Genomic DNA, 26864 nt, shown 5'->3' with positions numbered 1-26864 from the left:
GTACCTAATGAAAAATAGTTACTCTAGCGCAGAGCGAAATGTGGAGGATAGCTGTGTATGTGTAGGTACTGTTGCGAATGCAAATATTATACTTTGAACTACTAATAGAGTATGTGCGAGTGTGTTAGATTTAACAGACCAACTGAAACTTAATAATTAACAACAAAAAAGATAACAATACAATTCAGATCGTGACTGTACACTTGAAGTGCCCGGGCTGTATCGGTACGGGGGACATGATAGAACAATAAAATGTTGTAAGGAATTATAGAACTTTAAAATATCTACAAAAACTCCACGGCACATAGTGTGTCATCTACATACCTATTACGGTTTAACTACAGAAACTGCTCTTACACATAATAAAAATGCTATTATTATCAATATTTAATTTTCCATTAATGTTCACAAAATTTCGAGAAACATAGAGGCTAGATGCAGGCATAGTATTTTTGCTGCTTTATAGCGTCCACGTAGACGACGACGCGGGCATCAGCTAGTCCATACATATATTTTATACCCACAGTCTGAATATAGCACCTTTTATTTCCAAAACAAACTACGATAAAACGACAGGTAAACATTAGACTTGACTGGTAGTGATTATTTGGCAGCCTGGAACTAGTAACTGAGCCATAAACACAAAAAAATAAAAAATAACCTACAAATATCGGTAGGTATGTTTTGTAAACAAACATTTGGTTAGTGTGATTAAAGTCTATTTCTCATTTGCAGTAGCCTATACAAAGTGTTATATTTAGTTACTAATATGACTGAAGATGTTAATATATCAAAACCCGAGGAATATGCTTACCTCGATCGCGGGGGATTTTCTTCGGAAAAGTTTAAAATTGAACTTCGTGGACTTCCAAAGTTCTACGGAATAGCGGTAAATTTAATAACTAAATAATTCTGAAACTTAATCTAATTTAAATAATTGTATATATAGGTGTATTTGTTTTGTAGGAGTTAAAGAAATTAATGAACCAAAAATTGAATCTTAACGTGAGTAAAATAAAAAGACAGAAAGCTGGAAATCATTGGCTGTATGCTTGCTTTCAAAACAATGAAGATCGTCAACAAGCTATCACAGCACTAAACGGATATCAATGGAAAGGTATAAATTATTATTTTCAAAAATATATAAACGAAATTTCAGTCGAATGTATCTATTATATTTACTGTCTATTTAAACATAGTTCTAGAATACCTTTTCCTTATATTGCATTCTTGGTGCTAGTCCCAAATTTCAGTTACAATAATTAATCAATTACTGGAAGTGTCTCAGTAGGTAGAGTACTCTCTTATATTCAAAGACCTGGCGCACTATAATATTGTTTACAAGTTGTTGAATATTGTAATTTTTAAATTCAAAGGAAAATCCCTCATTGCTGATATTGCTAAACCTGCACCGGATCCTCTTGTTAAACGTAAACAAGAAGCAACACAAAATGCTAAGAGACAAAAGACAGACCATGATGAATCAAAAAGTCAAGAAGAAAGGTTAAAAGATGCTGTTACACCTTATTGGAATTTGCCTTATGAGGAGCAGGTAATGGACTCTGTCATATTAATTTGAAAACAATTTGCTATTGCATTAAATTAATTTATTAAGTTGTAGTTGTAACATGTAAGTTAAATTATTTTTGCTTGATTAGTTATTTAACTAATATGTAGTGGCTTTGTAGTACAGAAATTCCTGAAATTGACTTAGTTCTTTAGTAGTAGATAACTTATAAAAATGCAGAGAGACAAGGTATGATAATAGAAAAAATAAGATTAGCTTATAATAATATTATGCCACCCAAATAATAATGTTAATAAATCCTAAATTTATGAATAATTAATGTTGTATATAATTATTATTTTATTTTCTTTTTAATTAATTTATTTTCATCCAAATTATTTAAAAAATAATATGTATTAAGCTTATTGTCTTTAGTTTAAAACAACTAACTAACCTGTTATGTCAAGACTGTCAAACTGTGAACATTACATATTGATCGTCTCCACATTTTACAATAGTACAAAAGTGATTTATCAGGAATAAACTGCACTGAAATAGCAAACAAACAGTGTTGAACAATTTAAACTAATAATTCTTTTGTGGGAAGTGATAAGTACAGTGAAATAAAAATTAGGGGTGAGACATATTTATCGTCACAGGTATTTTATTCTATTCTTTCTAGTGGCTTCTGTGGAAGGGGCACCACAACTCGCCAATGTCACGTTTCAGTAGACCAACAAGCTTAGAGTGTGTCATTTGATCGGTGTAAACGATTTTATAAGTGATTATAGTAATGACAGGTGCCCAGAATCAAAACAGATTTATTTTCTTATTATACCTGAAACACATATACATGCTGTTAGGTTATAATGGACAAACACTGATAATATTACTTATTTAAATATGAATTGTGTTAGTTATAACTTAATATTATTCTGTTTAATATATTTACATAAAGTATTTACAAAAGGAGTGAAAACAAAGGTGAGGAGGCATTTCATGGAGGTGGGGCGGGGGATTTCAGGAGGTATAAAGTTGTACAAGGAAGACTTCATTAAAGGGCAATTAAAGAATAAATGGTCTACATTTCCCTCATCAAGTCCACATTCACATAGAGAATGGTCTCTAATTCTTAATTTGGCTAGGAATACTGGAGTGCAAGAGTGGTTTAAGCGTAACCGGCAAACTGTTGATATTATTGATTTATTGGGGAATCTAAATTTCGAGAACCACGGTTTTAATGGGATTACAGGTTGTATACCATAAAAGACGCCTTTAGCAGTTTTGGAAACCTGCCAGATGTATGACCACCTCTCAAACATATTTATTTTCAAAGTGGAGCACAAGTCATGAGAGAAGATTTGAGAATGTTGTTGGGAACCTGTATGAGCAGCTGACCTGGCACAAGCATCAGCATTTTCATTGCCGATTATACCTGCATGGCCTGGTATCCATGCTAGAACTATGTTGATGTTGAGATCATAGCACTCTTTCAAGTTTTCTCTTATCTTAAGTATAATTGGAAACCTACTTTTTGAGCGAAATGGATTTGAGAGGATGGATTGAAGGCAGCTTTTGGAGTCTGATAATATAATAGAATTGTTTAGGCCATGGGACTTAATAAATAAAATAGCTTCAAGTATAGCAATTGCTTCCCCTGTGAATACCGAAGTGACAGTTGGGCAGCTATAACTTAATACAATTCTTGTGGAGGGGATCCATACTGCAACACCAACTGGACTCATGTGTATTTTAGAAGCATCAGTGAAAATCTTATGCCAATTTTGGAAATCTGAATGCATAACATGAGAAAAAGTTTTGTTAGCTTCTATGGTGAACTTATTAATGCCCAGATCTAAAATTATTAAGGGTTGGAAGGTGAGTGCATTAAAAGGCATTGAGAATAGCGGTAATTTCGAAAGTTGAAAAAAGGGGTTAGGGAGTTGAGAGTACAATAGGTAACTATGGGCAAGACATGATCTCTTATCTTGAGAAATTTGGTTATTGTTGTATAGGCCAACTAATTGTTCTAATTTATGCAGCAAAGGGTGATCCCGGAATTCCGCAAATTTAAAAAACAGTTTATTAGCGAGGAACTGTCGACGAAGCGAGAGGGGAGGTTCTACACACTCGACCTGCATAGCATTAATAGGACTAGATTTCATAGCTCCTAATATAATGCGCAAACATTTTGCCTGTAATTTGTCTAACTTATCTAAACCTGCCTTATTGCCTGGAATCAAAACTAACGTGCCATAATCCATGTGGCTACGAATTATGGCATTGTAAAGCAATCTTTGGGCGAAGGGGTGAGCCCCCCACCAAACGCCAGATAATGAGCGAAGGATATTAATATTTTTATTATATTTCATCTATAAATCTACACATATAAATAAAATTGGAGTGTCTGTTTGTAATATTGAAATAACCGTTTTTTACTACATGTAAATGAACATAATATATACGGTACATATACCAAAATAACATTTTTTTAAATTTTTGTCTGTCTGTCTGTTTCTTCCGGCTAATCTCTGAAATGGCTGGACCGATTTTGACGGGACTTTATTGGCAGGTAGCATAAGTAATAAGGAGTAACTTAGGCTACGTTTATTTTAGAAAAATTCTTTTATTTTAGAAAAATTAAGTCATGTTGCAATGTCCAAGAGACAAACTCTAAAAATAATTTAAATATTTTATCGTCACAGGTATTTGTAACAGGTATTAAAATATCACCGGTTGTCACTGTGACAGGATATCAAAAATAACAGTGACAAGTATTAGGAGTATTTTGTAACAACTTGTATTTTGTAACAACTAGTATTTTATAACACCTAGTATTTTTGTAACAACTGTTACTGAACAAATATTTAATAACAGCTAGTATTTTAGTAGCAATTGATATTTGAGTAATACCTGTTATTGAACAAATAATTAGGAGTATTTAGTAGGTATTTTTTTAACAGTATTTTGATACAGCTATAATTGTGTGATTTGTAGGTCTGTTATATTATTTTTAATTCAATAGGTAATAAAATAGTTATGGTTCAACTATTCTTTTAAAATATATGGGATAAGAAAAACCCTGTTTACTTTTATTGCTTACTGAATATTTTTCTTTTAGAAACATTTGTAAATAATAGATACATCACTTTCTTACATTTATTTAACATACTATTGTTAAGATTAGATAGGTACCTAATTAAAATATTGAAGTAAATTTCAAATGGAAGACCCTGTCTCTGATTTTTCGTAATCGTATTTATTCACAGTTATATTATGCCTACGAGCAGGAAAATACGGCTCACCTCTTCAAAAGAAAAAACCTATATTGGTAATTTGATAGTACCTACTGAATAATATATTTTTATGATGTTTATTTCTACTTATTTATTACTTTATAGTTGAATTATTTGTATGATAAGGGCACATTTTTATTGTGTACTAGGTAAGGATCACTGTTTAAGCATAGGTAGTATTGAAACATAATGAATACGAAATTATAATGATTATTTTTATTACATCAAAACTATAAGAATAATTAATAGGTCTGTACAGCTTTACCTAAACAGAACTTTTGAAATTCGAAGTTACCAGAAGAGAAAGTACTATGTAATATGTATAGATGGCGCTAACAAGTAACACCAAACAACGAAAAATATACGCCTCACTACAGTAGCTAGTATAATATTATCACAGATAGTATTAAAATAACAGCTAGTATTTTGTAACAGGTATTTGTCGCTGTTACTTTTGAGTCACAGTCACCGTAATACCTAGTATTGCATTTTGCCTAGTACGTCTCAACTCTAATAAAAATCTAATTGGGGTATAAGTTAAATACCACAGAGTATAGACAAAAATCGAAAGGCTAACTATTGTCAAAACTCACAAAAGTGTTGCCAGATCAGTCCTAGACCTACCAATTAGTAGAAAAGTGGCACCAAGTATGGACAAGCAAATAAAAATATTATTGGCCACTTTAAAGGATGAGATTATAAAACAAAATGATAAACAAACCCAAACCATAACTGACACTATCAGCAATAATAAAAGTATTAAAGAACAACTGTTGCCAATAAAAGAAGAAAACAAAGCTATGAAGTCTGAGATTTTGCTACTGAAATCAAAAGTAAAATATCTGGAACTTGAATTGAGGAAAAATAATGTTCTACTGCATGGGGTTGAAGATAGAGAAGCTAACAATCTAGAACTAATTAATACTGTAATAGAACTTTTCAGAAGAAGGAGGAACATGACTGGGATAAAGGGGACTGAGCAATGTATACAGAATAGGGAAAAAGACAGAAGACAAAACAAGACCTATAAAAATTTCGTGTACTCTTGCATGGAGAAGAACCGAAATCTTGAAAAAGAAGAAAAAATTCCCAGAAGGAGTCTATGTAACAGAAGACCTGTCGAGAAAGGAATTGGAAGAAAGAAAAGCTCTTATCCCAAAAATGAAGGAAGCCAGAGAATCTGAAAAGTATGCAACAATAAGGAATGGCAAACTAATTATACAAGACAAAACGGAACCAGAAAAAAGGAAGAGAACCCCATTTACCCCACTATCTACTCCCCTAAACATCTTTAGCAAAGCTCCAGGAAAACAAAAGTTACACCAATCTGCTAAAATATCAAAAAAGCAATCCAACAGAAGGATCATTAAGAAGCAAAGTCAATTCAAATACAAAGGAGACATCAAAAAACTAGAAATAGGTGATAGCCGAAATAAAAACACCACAGCAACAACTATTATCAACAAAACCAAATTGACATTCCCCGACCCGGTTGGTCCCCATGGGGAATTAGACCTACACCCACCAACCTACATAAAACCAAATTGAATATAATATATTCTCACTAGGAAACAACAGTAACAACAAAGAAAAATCTAAAAATCACCCCATCACAAAATACAACACTTAATTAATGTTTTAACCCTAAAATTGGATGAGAGTCTGGCAGAGCTATATTATGCACTTAATGATATCAAATGGGACATTCTCGGTCTGAGCAAAGTAAATTTTCATATTTTTCATTCATTTCGTCTTTCGAAAACAACCTCTTTATCCTTCATAGCAAATTTAGAAAGAAAAGTTCGAGGAAATGGACATGGGTATCGCCATGAGGAAAATCAAAAATGAAATTGATTGTATTCTCACCAACAAACCAAGATATTTCACCGATTTAAATGTTGTGAATAAATTTAATGTAAACACTAACCATAGAATTGTCATGGCAGATCTCACAACACGACTTACAAAGACACAAAGACCCAGGAGGAACTTTGATGTTAAACTGAGTATTACAAAGCTAGAAGAAGCAAAAAATATACTTCCAAAAGATGTGCAGACTTTGATAAGGAAACTAGGAACCTAGATATCCAAAAGAAATATAACTGGTTAGAGACTTCTATGAAACTAGCAAAAAGTACAGGAACTAATAATAAAAAGAAGGGAAGCTATTTATCAACAAAAACAAAAAATCTCCTTGAAGAATGATATCAAAGTTGAGTAAAGATATAAAACAGGGTATGACAAAGGATAGAAAGCAGAACAGAAGAGAGAAAATAGAAAACAAATCATTAAAACAGGGGAAACAAAAAAGGCTTATAAAGAACTCTTAGAATCTAAAGATTGGGTTACAAAAGATAGAAATATGAAAGGAATAGAACAGAACAGAAGAACAGACATTAAAGATATCGCTACATCATATTATAAAAAAATTATATGAAAAGACACAAGAGAAACATGGCGAATCAATAATACTATACGATGATGAGGATGAGAGCGTACCCGATATACTACAATGAGAGGTGGAAGCAGTGTTACAGTCCCAAAGTAAAAACAAAGCCCCAGGGACAGACGATATTGAAAATGAAATCTTAATAATGGCAAAAATTTAAAGTACCAGTAATCACGAAACTATTTAATGAAATTTTCAAAACTGAAATTATCCCTATACAATGGATGCAATCTAATATAGAATTTTTATATAAAATAGGTGACAAACTTAACATAGGTAATTATCGTCCTATCAGCCTTATGTCCAATCTGTGCAAAATATTTGCTAAAATACTGCTAAGAAGATTAGAAAGAAAATTAAATGACATCCAACCAGATGAGTAAGCAGATTTTCATAAAGGTGTTTTGGACCATATACATGTTACGAGGCAGATCATAGAAAAATCCTATAAATACAACCAATTATATTACATATTATATGTAGACTTCAGCAAGGCCCTAAAAGAACAAGGTATCGAAAGCAAGAACAAAAGAATGCTGAGGAAGATATACAAGGGAAGTACAGCATACATACAGTTAGAAAAGAAAGGTGAACCATTTAGAACCATACAAATGGGTGTGCGACGAGGTGACCCGCTTTCCCCAAAACTTTTCTCGGCAGTTCTTGAAATGATATCTAGAAACTAAATTGAGACGGATATGGAATCAACATTTAAGATTTGCAGATGACATAGTTCTCTTTGCAAAAACCCCACACGCACCGAATGTCATGGCAAATGGTCTGACATTAGAAAGTCACACTATGGGATTAAAAATGAACATGGAGAAGACGAAAGCTATGACCAACGGACCTAAGAAAGAAACCATCAGAGTTGGCCAGAGTGAAGTAGAATATGTGGATGAATATGTCTATCTAGGACAAATTATTTCACCCAGAGAAGATATAGAAAAAGAAATCAACAGGAGAATAGCAAATAGATGGAAAAGATATTGGAGCATGAAAGAAATAATGAAACATAAAGAACTGAACACATATCAATTAAATCTAAAGTGTTCAACATGCATTCCCTCTGTATTGACGTATGGAAGCCAAACTTGGGCCCTTACCAAATTAAACTTTAAGAAATTAAATATATGCCAGCACGCAGTGGATCGAAGCATGATGAGGATCAAGAAAAAATACTGAGTTAGGTTAAAAGACACCAAGAAAAGCACAAAGGTACGAGACATAGGAACAAATATTAGGAAACTGAAATGGAAATGGGCTGGGAATATGAGTAGGGGGAAGGTGAAGTGGAACAAAAAGGTCACAGTATGATATCCTAGGAATGGCATAAGATATAGGGGAAGACCCCGCCAAAGATGGGAGAACGATTGGCCAAATTTGCAGGAGTGACCTAGATCTTGCCAAGGACAGAAAGGAGTGGAAAAGGTTGGAGGAGGCCTATGCCAATTGGCAAACAGCTGAAGACTACCTGGATTTTATATAATTTAGATATAAAATTTCTATTGTTTTTTTACGGCCGTTTTCAATAACCTATCTATCCTTAGTTTAAGTTACGGATACATTGCTGTCACCGTTTAATGACAAGATCTAATCTATCCATAGTTATAGTCTAATGCTATCTGTCAATAGGTTATTGAAATGTGAGTAAGCGTAAAAGGATAGATTTGTCTACCTCTATTATGTTAAACTAAGAATAGATAGGTTATTGAAAACGGCCGTTAGTTGAATAAAAGGCTTTATTATTAATATTATTATTAACTAACACGTTGTTTCAGCTCCAGTTAAAATTCAAAGATATCAAGCAAATTCTTAGTCGTTTCGATAACGATCTTTGGAAAATTGATAGAAGTAAACGTAACAGTATTGAAGCCAATAGAAAAATATATGATGGATTAAGCTTTGAATTGCAATCTATTCTAAAATCACCAGTAATTGATGGGTACAGAAACAAGTGTGAGTTCTCTATTGGTATTGACGAGGAGACTAAGGAGTGGACTGTTGGATTCCGATTAGGGTGTTACGGCGCAGGCTCTGTTGCTGTTGCTCCAGTGGCAACATTAAATCATATATCTGCAGAAATGAAAACCGCAGTTTTGGTAGGTCTTAATGTTTATGTTTCAAAAATGTTTACAAGGTTTATTCATGTATTTAAGCTGCTTAATTTTAACACTAACAAGACATTAATTTCGATTAATACATAAACTTTGATCAAACACATGTAAATGTTAACGTTGCAGTGATTAATTAGTACAATGTCAACAACATTTTATGAATTGTAATTTGTATTATTTAATGACTTTACTCTTTATCTTGAACCATGTCATTGTGTGTTCAGATTTGTGTAACATATTTATAAAAAATACCCTTTAAGACATAGTAGTATATTAGACATTTAGTACCTGATTTTCAATCACGCAAAAGCTCATTTCACACTGTGGCTGGCCACTAGTCATAGAGTTCCTTGAAAACCACACCATAAACAATACGGAAATTGTTGATCTAGATTTTATTTTATTGTAATTGGAAAACTTACAGCTAAATACAATAATCGTTAGGAAAATTACATTAAAGGCTATTTACAAGTTTTCACAGATATTTACTAGCTAATTACAAAATAAAGATTGTTAGATTAATATAACTAAAATCTAAGATAAGATCTAGCGACATGGTAAGTAAGATTAGTTAGTTTATATAAGAATTTTAATCTATTATACATAAAATTTTTGTACATAAACGGACGTGCATCTACACGCACATGTACAATAAAGACTGACATTTATTGAATACTATTTTGCTTATTCATATACTCTTCAGTCTACAATATAGTATACTTAATAATAAATATGTATAAATTCTAATTGAACTTATTATTTTCTATAAATTTAGGCGTTGTTTTCGATATTATTTGAAATTTTTTTTGCTGAGCTGGTGTTTTAAATTCGTTACTGTGGTATTAAATAAATCTATATCTATGCTACAGTCTCTAACAATGTTATAATAATACCTGCATGCCCTTAAAATGAATGAATTTTGGTTGGTTGGGACATGTAACAGTTCTGGTCTTCTAACATGGACTCGTAAGCATATGCGTTCTAGTAACTCTGGACAGTCTATAGTTCCGTTTGCGATATTCAGTAGATATAAGAGGTCGGCTATTCGCCTTCTTTCATATAGTGGAAGGAATTTCTTGCATCTGTCTGTATAAGAAAGGATGTATATTTTACTTTTAAATTGTAGATGTTATTGAGGTAACTCTTGTAAGTAGCGATCCTTTAAGTTTATAATTATATAGAATCGGTTTGGGTTTTCGAGTAAATGAGCACGTGTAACACTTATTAACATTTAGATCTTGTTTATTATGAGTACAGTAATCTTCAAATCTTATGAGATCGTATTGTAGCTTAATTTCATGTTCAATAGACGCGATTGTAGAAATTATCTTCATATCGTCGGCGTATAAAAGTATCCTAGAATTTAGAAAACATTGAGAGATATCATAAACAAAAATTGAGAACATCAAGGGAGCTAGTAATGATCCCTGTGGGATTCCAGATGGTATTTCCATCGTCAGGTATATGTAGCCACCAAGCACTACTGTTTGGCATCTATTACTGACGTAAGAGAAGAACCTTCGAAATAAATTTCCTCTTATATCCACAAATTTTAGTTTGTGTCGAAGTATAGAATGGTCGATTCGATCAAATGCTTTAGTTAAGTCAGTATATATGACATCTACTTCAGAGGGTTGTGCCATATATTCATACACGAGGTCACTGCATAATATTAAGTTGGAAGTAGTAGAATTACCTTTTAAAAACCCATTTTGTACCAGATGATCTAGATAATATCCAAGTTTGTGTGAAGATGAAATGAAATTATGAATGCCAATTGCCAAGTGGTCTAGCCGTTCGTAGAGCAGTGGGTTCCCGACAATTACCAAGCACATAGCACTTACTTACAACTGAGACACCATGATTGAATTCCTTTCTTAAGTTATTTTAACCATTTTCGTTTCCTTTCAGCTGTTTCAAAAGTTTGTTCGGAAGTCTAATATGCCACCATACAGTCCAGTAGATTATACTGGATATTGGAAGTGCCTAACTGTGCGACAGTCAACACAAAACAAGGATGTTATGATTATTGTATCTATAGAGCCACAGGTATGAAGGCTGAATGGTTGTTGAATTTTTTATAGTCACAAAGGCCCAATTAGTGGACTTGTCTTTGCATACGTTACTTCCTATGCATCTTTATGGCTTCTATTTTTATGGCAACTAATTTACTATTTAGGAGACACATGTGGGGGAGAAATGTTATTGATGAATACACTTTAAATGAACAACAAACTTTTAAATGTTATGGTTGTATTTTTTTTTATGGAATAGGAGGACAAACGAGCGTACGGGTCACCTGTTGTTAAGTGATCACCGCCACCCACAATCTCTTGCAACACCAGAGGAATCACAGGAGCGTTGCCGGCCTTTAAGGAAGGTGTACGCGCTTTTTTTGAAGGTACCCATGTCGAATCGTCCCGGAAACACCGCACAAGGAAGTTCATTCCACAGCTTTGTAGTACGTGGAAGAAAGCTCCTTGAAAACCTCACTGTGGAGGACCGCCACACATCCAGATGGTGAGGATGATATCCTAACTTGTGGCGTGTCGTGCGAAGGTGGAATTCGGCGGCAGGAATCAGGTTAAACAGCTCTTCGGAACACTCCCCGTGATAAATACGGTAGAAGACACACAATGAAGCGACGTCTCTACGCAACGCCAAGTGATCCAACCGTTCACAGAGCACTGGGTCCCCGACAATTCGAGCTGCTCTGCGTTGCACGCGGTCAAATGGATCGAGCAGATACTGGGGTGCGCCAGACCAGAGATGACAGCAATACTCCATGTGTGGCCGGACCTGCGCTTTGTAAAACATTCCGATAGTTTTAACAACAAATTAAATGGCTGTATTAAACAACCATTTGATTTTGAAGCTGAAAAATTAATGTCAATATTGTCTTTAAACAGAGCCTAACACAAGAGGAAACAGAGAAATTAAAATCTGATTTGGTTGAATACTTCAGTTCAGAAGAAGCGGTGCTATGTGGAATTAAATCTGTTTACTTGCAGCTTTTATCTAAGAGGTATATATTACAACTTAACCACCGCAAATATAAATAAAATACCACTAAATTAGACCTTTGTGTGAAAATTTTAACCATTTTGCTACTAAAATATGATGCAATATTTTCAAGTAAAAATTATGTTATTTATTATTAGGTAGACTTGAATTGTATTCAACTAACACATAACTAGAAAATATTTTCATTCTATTGATTAATACTATCACAGATTGAAAATATCATATTTGACAAAATGTTACTATCAAAATCTTGCCTTTGAATGGTTTGAGGATTTGCTATCTCTTTTACCTTCTATTGGGGTGATAGGAGTTAACAAAGCTAAGACCTGCCCATGCCGTTTTGTATTCTGACTATATGTATGCCTGTAATATAAATTTAGGAGGGCTGGAGAAAATGCAGCGAAGCCGATACATTTGTCAGGGCTGACACATCTCACTGATTCTATACTTGGGCGCCAATTCATGATATCGCCGGAAGCATTTTTTCAGGTAATTACAAAATTTTTACATTAACATGCTGTACAGCTTTAAACATAGCTGAATTGTCTCTATTTTTATACACAGCACATACTAAGTACATTTTGGTTTATCATGATATTATAATCTGTCATTTAAATAACCTTTGGGGTTAGGGAGAAAAATGAAGAACACTCTCTCACTTGAACCGACGTGAGATGTGTTTTGTTTGGTGGGTAGACTATTTTATAGATTGCCTCGTGTAGTCTATCCGTTGCACCCAAAATTACAACTTCAGTGGAGGGGATCTGTGCAAGCCTATCAACTGCTGATTGAACCTGGTAAATGAGACGATCCATCCCTGCATTGTAGATACGTGTGAAAGTAAAAATATTATAAAATGTTATCGTACTGCACCTACTTAGTATTACAATAGTCTATTATGTTTAATGAATGTAAAATTATTTATTCTTAAAGATAAACACAGCGGCGGCAGGCATTCTGTACCAGAGTGCGATCGAGCTGAGTCACGTGACCGAGGACTCGACCCTCGTGGACGTGTGCTGCGGTACTGGAACCATCGGACTCTGCTTCGCTAAGGTATTACTTCCATGAGGAAAAGATACTGTTAATGTGATGAACTCACAATATTACCCTGATCTGATGGTACTGTGGCTGTCCATCAAGTCTGAAAGATGGAATGTCTCTTGTGACCTTTCTAATCGGAGACAACAGTATCATTGCACCACTATTGGGGCAGACATAGGTGTGCTGGCTATACTGCCTCTGATGAACAGTGCATATTGCAGGTAGAACTAAGTGTAGTTCTGCTACTAATTCAGATTAGGATGATGAGATTTTTATGCGTATAGTACCTTAGGCCAACGAGACCGGATAAAAAATGTAAACAAAGCTTCAGGGCTTCAAAACATTTTTATTTGAATAAATTACATTCAAAATTTGTATTCAATATTCTAATCGCTGTACTAGACAAAGATCATTCGTCAGAAGAGTCCGAATCATGAACTATCTATTCTATTATCAATCATGTTGTCAATGTTATTATATTAGGGATGCCACATTCCAACAAGTGAACCACTTGCCCTCTCTAATGTATTAAAAGGCCATCTAATTGCAGCATTGCGGCCGAGTCCTTGGTCTGGAGTTAGTGGAGCAGGCCGTGGCGGACGCTCGGACCAATGCCCAACTGAACCAGATCGATAACTGCGAGTTCTTCGCGGGCAAGGCGGAGCACACGCTGCCGGCGGTACTCGCGCGCGCCGTACACGGTGACGTCATCGCCGTCGTCGATCCGCCGCGAGCCGGTTTGCGTGAGTGTACATTATGAAAATTAGTCCTTCTAAAATCTTGCGCCACGTACCTATAAAACATAAACTAGGTTTAGTTAAATAAATTAAATTTGTAACCAAAATTTATGAGCGATGCGAGACTCGAATCCGTGACATGTCAAGTTCCGTCTGAGCGCTCTTCAAACTGAGCCAATCGTTCTAGTGACGTATGGTGGTGAAGTGAGGGATATCACTTTAAAAATATCAAACTGTTTACATTTGCAAGAGCCATATTTCAAGTCAACGTCCTAATATGCAATTTTTGGAGTGGAGCAGGTCATCAATTGTAAAGTACCTAGATCCTGTAGATGGAGACACCACCTGAGAACTTGGCATACTAAGATTTTCGAAACATACGTCAATTGAACGGCTGGCTCAGTTGGAAGAGTGCTCAGACGGAGCCTGAGAGGTCGCGTTAGGGTCCCGCAGCGTTCATAAATTTTGGTTACAAGTTTAATTTAATTAATCCCAGAATTGAAGGATATCACTTTAAAAATAGCAAATTAATCTAGTTAAATTGCCATATTGCATAATTACAAGCCGTAAAAATTTAAATAATAAAGCAAAGGACGAAGAATGAAAGGAGATTTCTTGCACGTTTGCCCTCTCTTATATAAAAGGATCATTCAACTGTTACCATGCTTGTCAAGCAGTAATTTCATTAAGGCGACACTAAATGCCAGCGACCTTGGGCGATATGAGTTCACGGCTACCGGCCCGTCATCTATGTAACAAAGCCAATATTTTCAAAATTCTTGGGTGGAAAATAGTTTATATGCTTACAATCCTCGTTATTCACTACTAAATGAACAAATGAACCTACACAAAAGAGTACAAGCTATAAGAATAACTATTCTGAGAGAAGTACCAAAAAAATGCGTCACGCCATGCCAAAAAACTTGTTTAACTTCAAAGAAAAATGGTAGTTCAAAAAGGCTCGGCAGTGTTAACTATAACCAAAAGCATAAGCAACCTACAAATAAGACTTAGGATATGTGTAACAGGATTAAGTAGTGTTCATAGCTCGAAATGCTATACTTTTACCACAAAACTTGTCTAAAAACACCATGTTTGCGTGTTTTCTGCTTATTCTTCGCCTTAATATATTTCTTCGATAGGCACTTAGTCCATTGCGTTTTCTACGTTTTGAACAAGATAAATAAATATAACAGGAACGAAAATTATTATATTTTGTGAATTTTCATTGTGAATTTTCTTCGTCCGACGTATATGACATAAAGTTTGAGTATAACAGTTCTGTCTCGATTAATTTCAGTTTTGTAACGAGCTATGCACAATCACGATTAATTGAATTACGTTGATTATAGTAACCTCCTTACGCCATAAATAAACCGAGCAATCGTTCCAAATGGCAAGTAAAGTATTCAGAAATCCTCTTCTACCGCATTTATCATGGGGAGTGTTCCGAAGAGCTGTTTAACCTGATACCTGCCGCCGAATTCCACCTTTGCACGACACGCCGCAAGTTAGGATATCATCCTCACCATCTGGATGTGTGGCGGTCCTCCACAGTGCGGTTTTCAAGGAGCTTTCTTCCACGTACTACAAAGCTGTGGAATGAACTTCCTTGTGTGGTGATTCCGAGACGATACGACATGGGTACCTTCAAAAAAAGCGCGTACACCTTCCTTAAAGGCCGGCAACGCTCCTGTGTTTCCTCTGGTGTTGCAAGAGAATGTGGGTGGCGGTGATCACTTAATACCAGGTTATATACCTCCTTTTCTATAAAAAAAAGTTTCGCCAAGTAATGACAACATTCCAATAAATAATAATAGGTAGTTTGTTGTCACTTCGGTTGCCAAAAGCTTTTAGCTAACATTTGGCTTTATCAGATTGGCCATCGACTTTACAGCTTCAATTAAAGAGCTAACAAGAAGGTGGCTCCTGTTGCCATTTTCGCCTCAGCTCTGAGTAGGTACTCAATATGTAAGTCTGATTGCTCGCTTAAATCCCTCTGCTTGTGGCGGCTACGTGGGGCGGGTCGTTCCCTTCCCTAAAATATGGTCGAGGGAGGCGATGGCTGGTCCATGTGGCATGCTCGTCAACGAGTGTTACTCGTGGTGGCTGGATGATCTTGTTACCGGGAGGTCTGCTTGATGAGTTTTTTAATTACTATTATTTCCTTTAAAGTTAAAGTTATTATATATTTTATTTTATGAAATGCTCACATAATGACTATTTATTTACGGTATGTGTGGATTGATGCATCTACTATACTCAATAACTCTTGTGTTTATAAGTATTATTAATTTACTTTTTTTTTTACTTAAATTTACACTTTATTTATTTATTTTTTACAATATTAAAACTATGAAACTGATATAATATTTACTTAACTAACAAATAATAATATTTAACTAACTAAAAAAATGTAATTAAAATGTACATCTTGACTTAAAAGAGTGGCAATGAGTTTCTTGCTACTTCTTCTCATTAGCTCAAACCTTTACGAAGTAGCGGTAAATTCAATAAGAAACAATATTTGTATTTATTATTTTGACATCCATAAGTGTCATTTCCGTGACCTTCATGAATAAAGTGGTTTTGAATTTGAATTTGAAATTTGAGTAAATCGTACCATACGAAAACTAATTAATATGGACCTTGAGTACGATTTAAAATGAATCTTATCAGAGGGCTTTTAAGGTAACTATAGTTATTATTATTATGGATACTCACGATATATTTTATTTTATTAATTTGATGCTGATATTTCGATAAAATTGCATGAATCGTGGCCGCGGCGGAAAGTATTAATTACCATGTTAAAGTTCCGCGATGAGAAAAGTTTGAAAACATTTAAGGTAAGTTCTTGAAAGTTCTAAGTGAAACTTCTGTACTACTACTTTCTATTCTGTGGATTTTTTTTGGATAGGAGAAAAAACATTTACGTATTTAGACCCCGAAACGGAGCTCACGTCCCGAGCCGACTAAAAGCCTCCTTTGTGCTGGTACCCCTATTAAAGGTTTTCCAATGAACCCGGGTGGTTTGGGGCTGTGATATAGTGTTTCGAAGTTTATATCGGACATAGGAGCGCCTTCGAACCATCTGGATAATATACTTTTATATCTATTAATCGCAAGCATATAAATGTCCACAAATTGAAAATCGACCTTACCGGTTATCGCATAAAATCGAAGTTACCCTGCCACTGTTGAATCGAATAGTCTGCGCGCCGAGAGCTTTCGCAATCGTTGTTAGGCATTCGTGTATTTTATAATAGTCCGGTCAATTTAGACCAAAAAATCAGAGTGAAGTTACATAACGTCCCAACAAGCTGAAAATGAGTGAAATTGTTCAAAACATAATTATAAACAATGTTTAAAAGTTCTCCATCAATTCCATGTATGGATTTTTTTTTATTCAAGGTGAAAAGTCAAATGAATGAGTTTTTCGCGATTTTCAGCAAAACGGTAAGTTTTATCATAAAAGTACCTCAGACAAAAATGGTAGATCATAAAATTATCTATAAAAATGTATCAATACTTTTTTCTTACGAGCCACCGTTTCTGAGATATAACGATTCAAAAATTTATAAAAGTTGTATCATAGGTGGCATGGAAACGTGCATATTATGACTAAATTGACCGGACTATAATAATATTAGTTAACAACTTACAGACATGAACGCAATCACAACGCTCCGTAACAATGAACAAGTGAAGCGGTTGATATACATATCGTGCAGTCCGGCGTCAGTCGTCAAGAACTTCGTGGACCTGTGCCGAGCCTCCTCCAAGACGCTGAAGGGCGCTCCTTTCCACCCAGTACGAGCGGTGCCAGTCGACATGTTCCCTTACACGAAGCACGTCGAACTCATTGTGCTCTTTGAGAGAGCAGGTAAGAAAGTTGCGCTAGTCTATATATAGAAACTGCAAATAAATTGTCAGTTATGGAGCAAACCAAAATGATAGGCATAAATACTGTCTCAAAATTGATATCAGTTCAAACACGACTACCGCTTCGGAAACAAATGGCGCTCTGAGAGAAAAGAAACTGAGCAAGAAACTCTCCCAGCATTGTCTTATTGCGCTCTTTTACTAAAATATACAATTATTACAAAATTCATTGCTATAAAATAATTATAATCTTGACCCAGTCTGTCCGATCGCTTAGATATTCAGCTGTGGAGCAGTAGGACTTACGACTGAGCTGTTTTTTTAATAAAAAAATCAAATTTATTTATAGACAATGCCTGAACATGGGCTTTATTATAAAAGTGTACACCAGCCTAGCGAAACTCTAAGCAAAAAGCGATTCACTCGATTGTGTGGAACGTGCAGTCATTGGTAGATTGACAGATGACGGCTATAATGTTGTAAAACATATCACTAATTGAATGTCTAAAACTATCACCCTTTCGAAAAAGTATGCCTCAGACCTGAGAAAAACGGGTGCAAGAGACTCAGCGGGCTCTTTTTTTTTCATAAATTATGGTTACAATGTAATGTCGTACAATAAAACTTATTATTTAATAGCCTGAGGGCGGTCGCTCCATTCCCAATCTATGGTATCAGTAGGAAAGTGAGTTGTATGTTTATAATCTTTATCTTTGCCGCCGAATTTCACCTTCGCACGACACGCCACAAGTTACGATATCATCTCCACCATCTGGATGTGTGGCGGTCCTCTACAGTGCGGTTTTCAAGGAGCTTTCTTCCACGTACCACGAAGCTGTGGAATGAGCTTTCTTGTGCGGTGTTTCCGGGACGATACGACATGGGTACCTTCAAGAAAAGCGCGTACACCTTCCTTAAAGGCCGGCAACGCTCTTGTGATTCCTCTGGTGTTGCAGGAGAGTGTGATCACTTAACACCAGGTGACCCATACGCTCGTTTGTCCTCCTATTCCATAAAAAAAAACTTTACATGTACAAATAAATTATAAATTACATACATTACAATAAAAGTCGTACGAGACAGGTTCTATAAGACTGGGAGAAAAGACCAAGAAGAAACAGGTCGGTTTTCTTTGCCAAAGCCCTAAAATACTTTTCCGGATTCTTCCACTCGCCATCCTTTCATGCATGCTGTTCTTTTTGGAGCTCTAAACCTGGATCATTTTCAGTACATCTCCACTCCATTGCAATGACAAATGAGCTTCCTTTGTCCTATCAGAACGAATTTCATAAAATGTGTTTTATAATTTTAGCAGCCGATCCCAAACCGACAGAAGCAAATAGTGAGGTAATTTCTGAAAATACAGTGGAAGAAATGGTCGTTGAAGATAAATCTACGGAAAATGCCACAGCTGTTGAAAATGTAAATAATGTATAAGATCATTTTATTAAAATTGTAATTTGTTATAATATGTACCTCGTGTATAATATATTTTGATTGGATATTTGAAGGTCTTTCATTTCTTAACTAATAAACAATGATTGCATAAATTATGTAAAAAAAGAATAACTCTGTAAATTATCGTCGTATTCCTTTGCACAGGAACTATTTTCATTTTTAACGCTTTTAAGTAAACGTGAAAACAACAGATCAAAAATGTCTCAAAGGCATTTTTTGTTCCTCTTTCGCTATTCATATACTAAATACCGTAAAATGTTTTTTTTTTTACTTACATTTTTCTGTGATACATTTAAATAGAGTGGCTGCGTCAAAATGATTGCCGTCCGGATATTTTCACTGGTGAGAAATATTTCCCAAATAAAGAACACTAGACCAATGAAAATGAAAATGTGTACGCTCATAGTTTTTTTTAATGAAAATAAGGGACGAGACGAGCAGGACGTTCAGCTGATGTAATTTGATACGCTCTGCCCATTACAATGTAGTGCCGTTTCGTTGGATTCTTGAAAAACCCAAAAACGCGGCAATACAATTGCACTCGTCAAATTAAGACGAGATTTTCAGTCTCATTTGCCCAGTAATTTCACTAGCTTCGGTGCCCTATTGACCGAAACACAATAATGCTTACACATTACTGCTAATTCTGCTTAGTTAGAAATGGGCGCCCTTCACCCATAATCTAGCCGGCATCTTGTGCAAGGCAGTCTCCCACTCCAAAGAAGCTTCACACGTGTTTATCATCTTGCGTCAGTCCTGGTTTGGTGCGGGGTGCCTTATTAAGAAGTCACAAAACTTCATATATATTGTGTAAAAGAGACTTAGATCGTGTTATGAAACCAAGAGGTTTGATAACATTACGCTTTTTAAAATGTACCTTGGACTTTCCAGCACCAGGTGCAGCCTACCTGGTCACAGGGCATGATTCCAAGCTTGGCTGGAAGTCAAAGTTCTGGACTTTATAAGAGCTGAAGACTGGTCCTCGTCAAGCCGAAAATTTGATCCTGGCTTGGTGTTAGGGCTATATTTCACTGGGACACCCGGTGGCGCAAACAGTCGCTCCTCTAACAATATATACAGCTCTATAGGGAGTTACCTGGTGTCCGTTTGGTGACGCGACCAGCTCGGACGCGACATCACTGGTGTCTGTGTCACCGGCGCGACTGTTTGCGTCACTTGAAAGCTGCAGACCCGTATTTAAAAAATATAACTTATTAACAATTGTTGAATTATACATATTTGAGTGCTGTATGTTAGTTCGAAAAAAAATAGCGAATTCAGTAAACAGGAAAACACTTCTCTTTTCCCATCCAGGGACCCCACCAAACTACAAGTACCTTGCTGTAGAAGTACATTATTTAAGAAAACTGTTTTTGTATGTGCATTAAAATCTATAATACGAGAGTGGTATCGTCAAATAGGAATTTCTCATTTAAATTGAAAATATACCAGAGTAAAAACTGCTTATATTCATTAGACGAATATTTTCAACTAAAAACATGACTATATACTATATAATACTGCTACTAATCTTTTGTTAAATTGATATTGCCACACTGTGCTTTTGCATCTTCTATTCAATTCTAGTCTCGTAATCGGGAAAGCGGGTGTCACAGCCCGTGTTTCGATTTTAACCGTCATCTTGCATGCGTTAAGGGCATACCTAATATTTGCTGTTGACTCCGCTATGACGCATGCCCAAAATGATGATGATGAACAAAAAATACATAGCTATTGGTCAGGGAACGATTACAACACATTATCCTAAACATCTCAGAAAATACCACAGTATCTGAAGACGATGCTTTTTAACCAGTGTGTGTTGCCAGTGATGACTTACGGAAAGCAGACGTGGTCGCTAACTATGGGCCTTATGAGGCAGCTCATTGTCGCTCAGAGGGCCATGGAGAGGGCTATGCTTTGAGTTTCCTTTCGAGATCGAATCAGAAATGAGGAGATCCGTAGGAGAATAAAAGTGGCAGTGGGCAGGGCATAGACATAGTTCGACGGACAGATGGCTGTTGGGGCAATAAAGTCCTCGAATGGCGACCACGTACCAGAAGACGTTGTGTTGGTAGGCCCCCCACAAGATGGACCGACTATCTGGTCAAGATCGCCGGAATACGATGGATGATGGCAGCGCAGGAGATCGTCATGGTGATATTAGGGGGAGGCTTTTGTCCAGCAGTGGACGTCTTCCTGCTGCTGATGATGATGATGATCCTAAACAGCCACTGGCTACTCTAGACTAACATAAAATCTTCCTTCCTCATGTGGTTTCTAAAAGCGTTCGAAATTCCCGTTTATAAATCACCTTTGGCCTATAAGTTCGATGGGTAGATACACAGACACACATAAATTACTTTGACCCAAACTTAGGCCTGTAAATGCTATGGTAGCTTGATACCGACACATTATTTCATACAATATACATAAAGATATGAATGAGCAATGAGTGCCATGCCACTTCTTCTCATTAAAGGCGGTAAATGGTAAAAAAAAACTTTTGATACTCCGAAGTGTCATTTCCTTGACCTAAATGAATAAAGTGATTTTAATATATTATAAATAAAGGAATTTTTCTAAAATAAACTTAGTCTAAGTTACTCCTTATTACATCAGCAACCTACCAATAAAAGTCCCGTCAAAATCGGTCCAGCCATTTCGGAGATTAGCCGGAACAAACAGATAGACAGACAGGCAGATAAAAATTGTAAAAAAAGTTAATTTCGTGTATGTATATATATTCATATACATATAGTAAAATCGGTTATTTCAATATTACAAACAGACACTCCAATTTTATTTATATGTATGTATAACCATGACTCAAAAACAATCGTTCACACATTCGTCACAAAAACGTTTACACCTACAGTGATTCAAACCCTGGACCCTTACCTTAGAGGTCAGGGTCAGTAATGACTATGCTATACGGTCGTCTTATATTCAACATCCGAAAATTTTATAGCATTGAATAATAATCTAAAGAAAACCGTTTATGTATGAAGTTGCAGTAGCAACTTGCACATCATACACATATCTCAAAATCACATATTTCAAAATAAACTAAAAAGAACTAGCACAAGAAGGGTTCCTTACCAACATACATACCTATTCGTTCATCGTATATAGTTTTTAAAAGTAAAATACTTTTTTAAAATAAATATTTTTAACCGACTTCAAAAAAGGAGGAGGTTCTTAATTCGTCGGTATGTTTTTTATGTTTGTTACCTCAGAACTTAAACTTAACTTAAAAATGTTACTATTCCATTAATGAATACCTAGAGGAAAAATATATTTGAATGTCTGCCCCTCTGTCGTTCATTGTTATGCCTTATTACGAAGTGCATGTGATATTTATTTAGTACTAGAATTTTGTTTAGTAACTAAGTCGCATGTAACGCGATTTAATTAAATAAATAAATAGGCATTTTTTTATTTTCTCAAAATTGATTCCTTTAGAATTCTTTTTGATGTCATTTCTTATACTACTAGATACTACTACCGCTTCGGAAACAAATGGCGCTCTGAGAGAGAAGAAGCGGCGCAAGAAACTCTCCCAGCATTCTTTTTTTTTGCGCTCTTTTCAATAAAAATATACAATATTGTACAGTTGCTATAAAATAATCACAATCTAGTCCCAGGCTGTCCGATCATTTAGATATTCAGCAGTGGAGTAATAGGATTTACGACAGCCATTTTTTTATAAAACATTTAAATTTATTTATAGACAATGCCTGAACAGTGGCTGGGACTTTATTGTAGAAGTGTATACATTTACCCTTAAAGCTATTATGTATCTTATGAAGCCTACTAGAATTAGTTATAATAAACTTTTAACTGGATGAACCGATTTTGATAATTCTTTGAAAGTAATTTTTATTTGAAAGCTGGTGCTTTGATCCAGATCTGACAATGACATCCATGAGAAAACAATAAGTCTTCAATTTGCTATAAGTATGTGCGCGATAAATTTAGGAATAACTCAATAGAGCGCAAACCGATTTTGATATTTTTTTTATTGGAAAGGAGATACTTCAAAGGTAGTTTGGTTAGGTTCTAGGACTATGGGAAAAAATAATAATCGTCACTAACTAGAATTAAGTAGATTAATTAATTAGATTGTATAAAACTCGCAACTATATTTATACTTTTTAGTGCATGTTATATCTATTGTTTTGGAACAGTATTTTTGAAGTCGGTTGTTTTTTTGGTAAAAATTTATAGTTCGCCATGTTGGTGTAAATTAATTAGATTGTTTTAGATAGTTGTAATACCTACACAACTCCATGGTGTACAAGTACAACTTAAATAATAATGAGGTTTGTATCTTTCATCGGTAGATTCGTTCTAGGTAACACACAAACAAACAAAAACTAGCTACCAACTGTTTAAATCTATAATATATAAAGCTGCAGTGTTTGTTTGTTTGTTTGTTTGAACGCGCTAATCTCTGGTACTACTGGTCCGATTTGAATGATTCTTTCAGTGTTGGGTAGTCCATTTATCGAGGAAGGCTATAGGCTATGTTTTTTTTTCAAAATTAGGGATCCGTAATAAAATTGCTATTTTGTAACACAAGGTGTTAAATCGAAAACCTATTTCTGCGTGCGCTGCAAAAACTATTGACAATAGTACAAAATGATGTACAGGCTATAATATAGGCAATATTTTATTACTTATAAAACTATCGCGTGAATTATACTTTATATGGCAAAACAACGTTTGCCGGGTCAGCTAGTATAATAAATACCAACTTAAGCTTACATATTATATTAAAATGTGAATAAAGGTCACTGGGCAACTTAGTATGAAATCTTTACCCACGACCTAAAGAAAAAAAAATTGAATAGGATGTTTAGATAAATGTCTGTAGTTCATGAATACATAATATAATAATAATAATATTGAGACACTTTTACACAAATTATCTTGCCCCAAATTATGCGTTATGGGTTGCAAGACAACGATATACTTAATACAATATGAGCATATTGTACTTAATATATCTTAAATATACATACACAAATACATATAAACCTACATAAATACATTTAAACATACATAAATACATACAAACATCCATGACTAGGAAACAAGGAAACAAACAAATGTATATGTCGCATTAATGTGAACAATGGGATTCAGACCAAAAATAAAGAAAACTTTTAATATTCCTAAAATTTTATATTACATTGTTGAAGTATTTACGTTTTATTCCCATTGTTTAAAAAATAAATAAATACCTACATAACGTTGAATGTGGGTTAATAATAAATAAAACCAATTTGGTTTTTGTACGAAAATATTCGTTACCTGGGTCAGATTACGCCCAATGATCATTTAAATTATATTTTTTTGGCAACTCTTACAGTCATACTAACTAATAATTGACCACTTTTCGAACCGTTTTAGTATTTAACGGTAGGAATCCTTAAACCACGCTTAAAACTATTAATCCCTAAACCTATATTATTATATAGAATACGTACTCGGTGTAAGGGTGTCAAAGTAATTTAGAAGGAATTTAATAACGACGTCGCCCGTCGGCGCATTCCGACTCGCGCCATACCTTGGGGCTTGAATATAAACACGTCTTCGTCATTACGTTGGTCTGGTTGCGGTGCAGTTGGCAAAATAAGTTTTACTATTGAATTTTTGTTGTTATTTAATATTAAGCTATTGCATAGCTTCTATCGCGGGCCTTGAGCGTGGGGACCGAATCCAGAAATTCCGTAACGAAAATAACCTAACACTTACTTACTAGATGTATATAGATATTAAGGCACACTTTTACAGTTGCCGTGGAACAGCGTTTATCACATATGCTCGTTGTGCAGAAGATCCCAGGTTCGAACCTAGGGTAAATCTTGATTTTTTTTTATATTCTTTATTTTTTTTATCACGTTTTTTTAATTTTTATTATTATGACAAGCATTTTTATTTAGTTTCACCTGTCCCGTTGTCTGTCTGTATTCAAATCTTGCAAGTTAAATTTTACTCAGTTCCCGTTTGCTTTTTTTAAAATTAATTTTATTAAAAAAATACTGCATAAATAAAATAAATAAATAATTATAATTGCATAAGTTGATAGAAAATCCTATGCAATAGCTTCACCGCGGCAGTCCCCTAGTGCCACACGTTTTTTATTAGTAAAAAAATTAATTTAAAAAAAATAAGCCCGCTGATTTTCTTGAATCCAAGAAAGTATCTCAGGGCTGTGGCAAAGATAAGCGACCTGTCTCTTCTTTGTCTTTTCTCCCAGTCTTATAAGACGTGTCTCGTAAGAGATTATATTGTAACTAAATATAATAAATAACCATAATATTTTTATGAAAAAAAAAGAAGCCCGCTGAGTCTCTTGCGCCCGTTCTTCTCATGTCTGGGGCATTTCGAGTGGGTGATAGTTTTTTGACGTTCAAGAAGTGATTTTAAATCCTATTTTGGATAAAAATATTTCAATTTGAATCAATAAAAAAAACCAAATGTTTTTTAAGTTTTGCTAATACATAGTTCCAGCTGTGCCTATTTGTTTTATTATGTTGACTGTGGCCGCAAGCAATATATATTTATCTTTATATATTATCTGTTTTTATTAGAGATGAAATGGATAGCAGTTTGGCCGGATACCGGATATTCGGCCAACCATGCGGCCGAATAGCCGAATATCCGGCCGCCGGATACCCGGCGGAACTTAGCCGTTTGGTGCACACACAAACACAGACTTGCGTAGGCGGCGCGCGAACTATCGATTAGACTCGGTTAGATTCGGTTGAGAGAAGCGAAACCGCCTGCTACCTCTCAATGCAGAGAAATTAGTATTTATCCACCATAATTTGCCTTTAGTGCAGTATGAGTATTAATTAATTATTTTTTTCTATTACATTTATTTACTATGGTGTGATTAAAAATTTACAACTAAAACTAATTATATTTCTTAAATGATACTTAAACTAACTAAATAAAGCAAATAATTACTCGAAAATATATTTTTTGTACAGATTCTTTTTTAATTCGGCATGATGCCTATCCGGCCGAATAGTAGGTAGTTATCCGGTATTCGGCCGGATAGTATTAAGGCCGCCGGATAGGCCGGATACCGGATATCCATTTCATCTCTAGTTTTTATGTCTTATTTTGTCTGAAGTCTTCTGAATATTGGTCAAAGAATTCTAATAACTATTATTATGTACGATTATTTCTGCATTCAAACTTATACACAATACCTAGGTCGATGCATTACTTAATGTTAGTTAACTGATTAATACAAAGGTCGCTTGCTACAAATACAATATCTCAAAAATTCCTGTCTAGGCTATACATATATAGCCAAGCCGTTGCTTC

The 26864-nt window shown here is 34.9% G+C and overlaps 1 protein-coding gene across 1 annotated transcript; it reads left to right on the top strand.

Annotated features, from left to right (window-relative positions):
- Nucleotides 1-649: 649 nt before the first annotated feature.
- On the top strand, nt 650-19565 carry LOC126979346 (tRNA (uracil-5-)-methyltransferase homolog A). The gene is made up of 11 exons (XM_050828587.1): nt 650-889; nt 967-1117; nt 1377-1552; nt 9034-9354; nt 11281-11418; nt 12279-12394; nt 12774-12882; nt 13327-13449; nt 13988-14180; nt 17842-18060; nt 19372-19565. The coding sequence occupies exons 1-11, from the start codon at nt 770-772 to the stop codon at nt 19494-19496; spliced, it is 1791 nt and encodes a 596-aa protein (XP_050684544.1). The 5' UTR covers nt 650-769; the 3' UTR covers nt 19497-19565.
- Nucleotides 19566-26864: the final 7299 nt, after the last annotated feature.

The sequence above is a fragment of the Leptidea sinapis genome, chromosome 3 (genome assembly GCF_905404315.1).
Source record: "Leptidea sinapis chromosome 3, ilLepSina1.1, whole genome shotgun sequence".
NCBI classification, from domain to species: domain Eukaryota; kingdom Metazoa; phylum Arthropoda; class Insecta; order Lepidoptera; family Pieridae; genus Leptidea; species Leptidea sinapis.
The sequence above is the reverse complement of the archived record's forward strand: the minus strand, read 5'-3'. Positions and strand labels throughout refer to the sequence as shown.

What these genes read in the sequence shown, in the direction of transcription:
- LOC126979346 (XM_050828587.1), top strand. Translation starts at nt 770, where the DNA reads ATGACTGAAGATGTTAATATATCAAAACCCGAGGAATATGCTTACCTC. An exon ending in ATTTGCCTTATGAGGAGCAG is followed by an intron (nt 1,553 to 9,033) that starts GTAATGGACTCT and finishes ACGTTGTTTCAG; the next exon opens with CTCCAGTTAAAATTCAAAGA. An exon ending in TTGTATCTATAGAGCCACAG is followed by an intron (nt 11,419 to 12,278) that starts GTATGAAGGCTG and finishes GTCTTTAAACAG; the next exon opens with AGCCTAACACAAGAGGAAAC.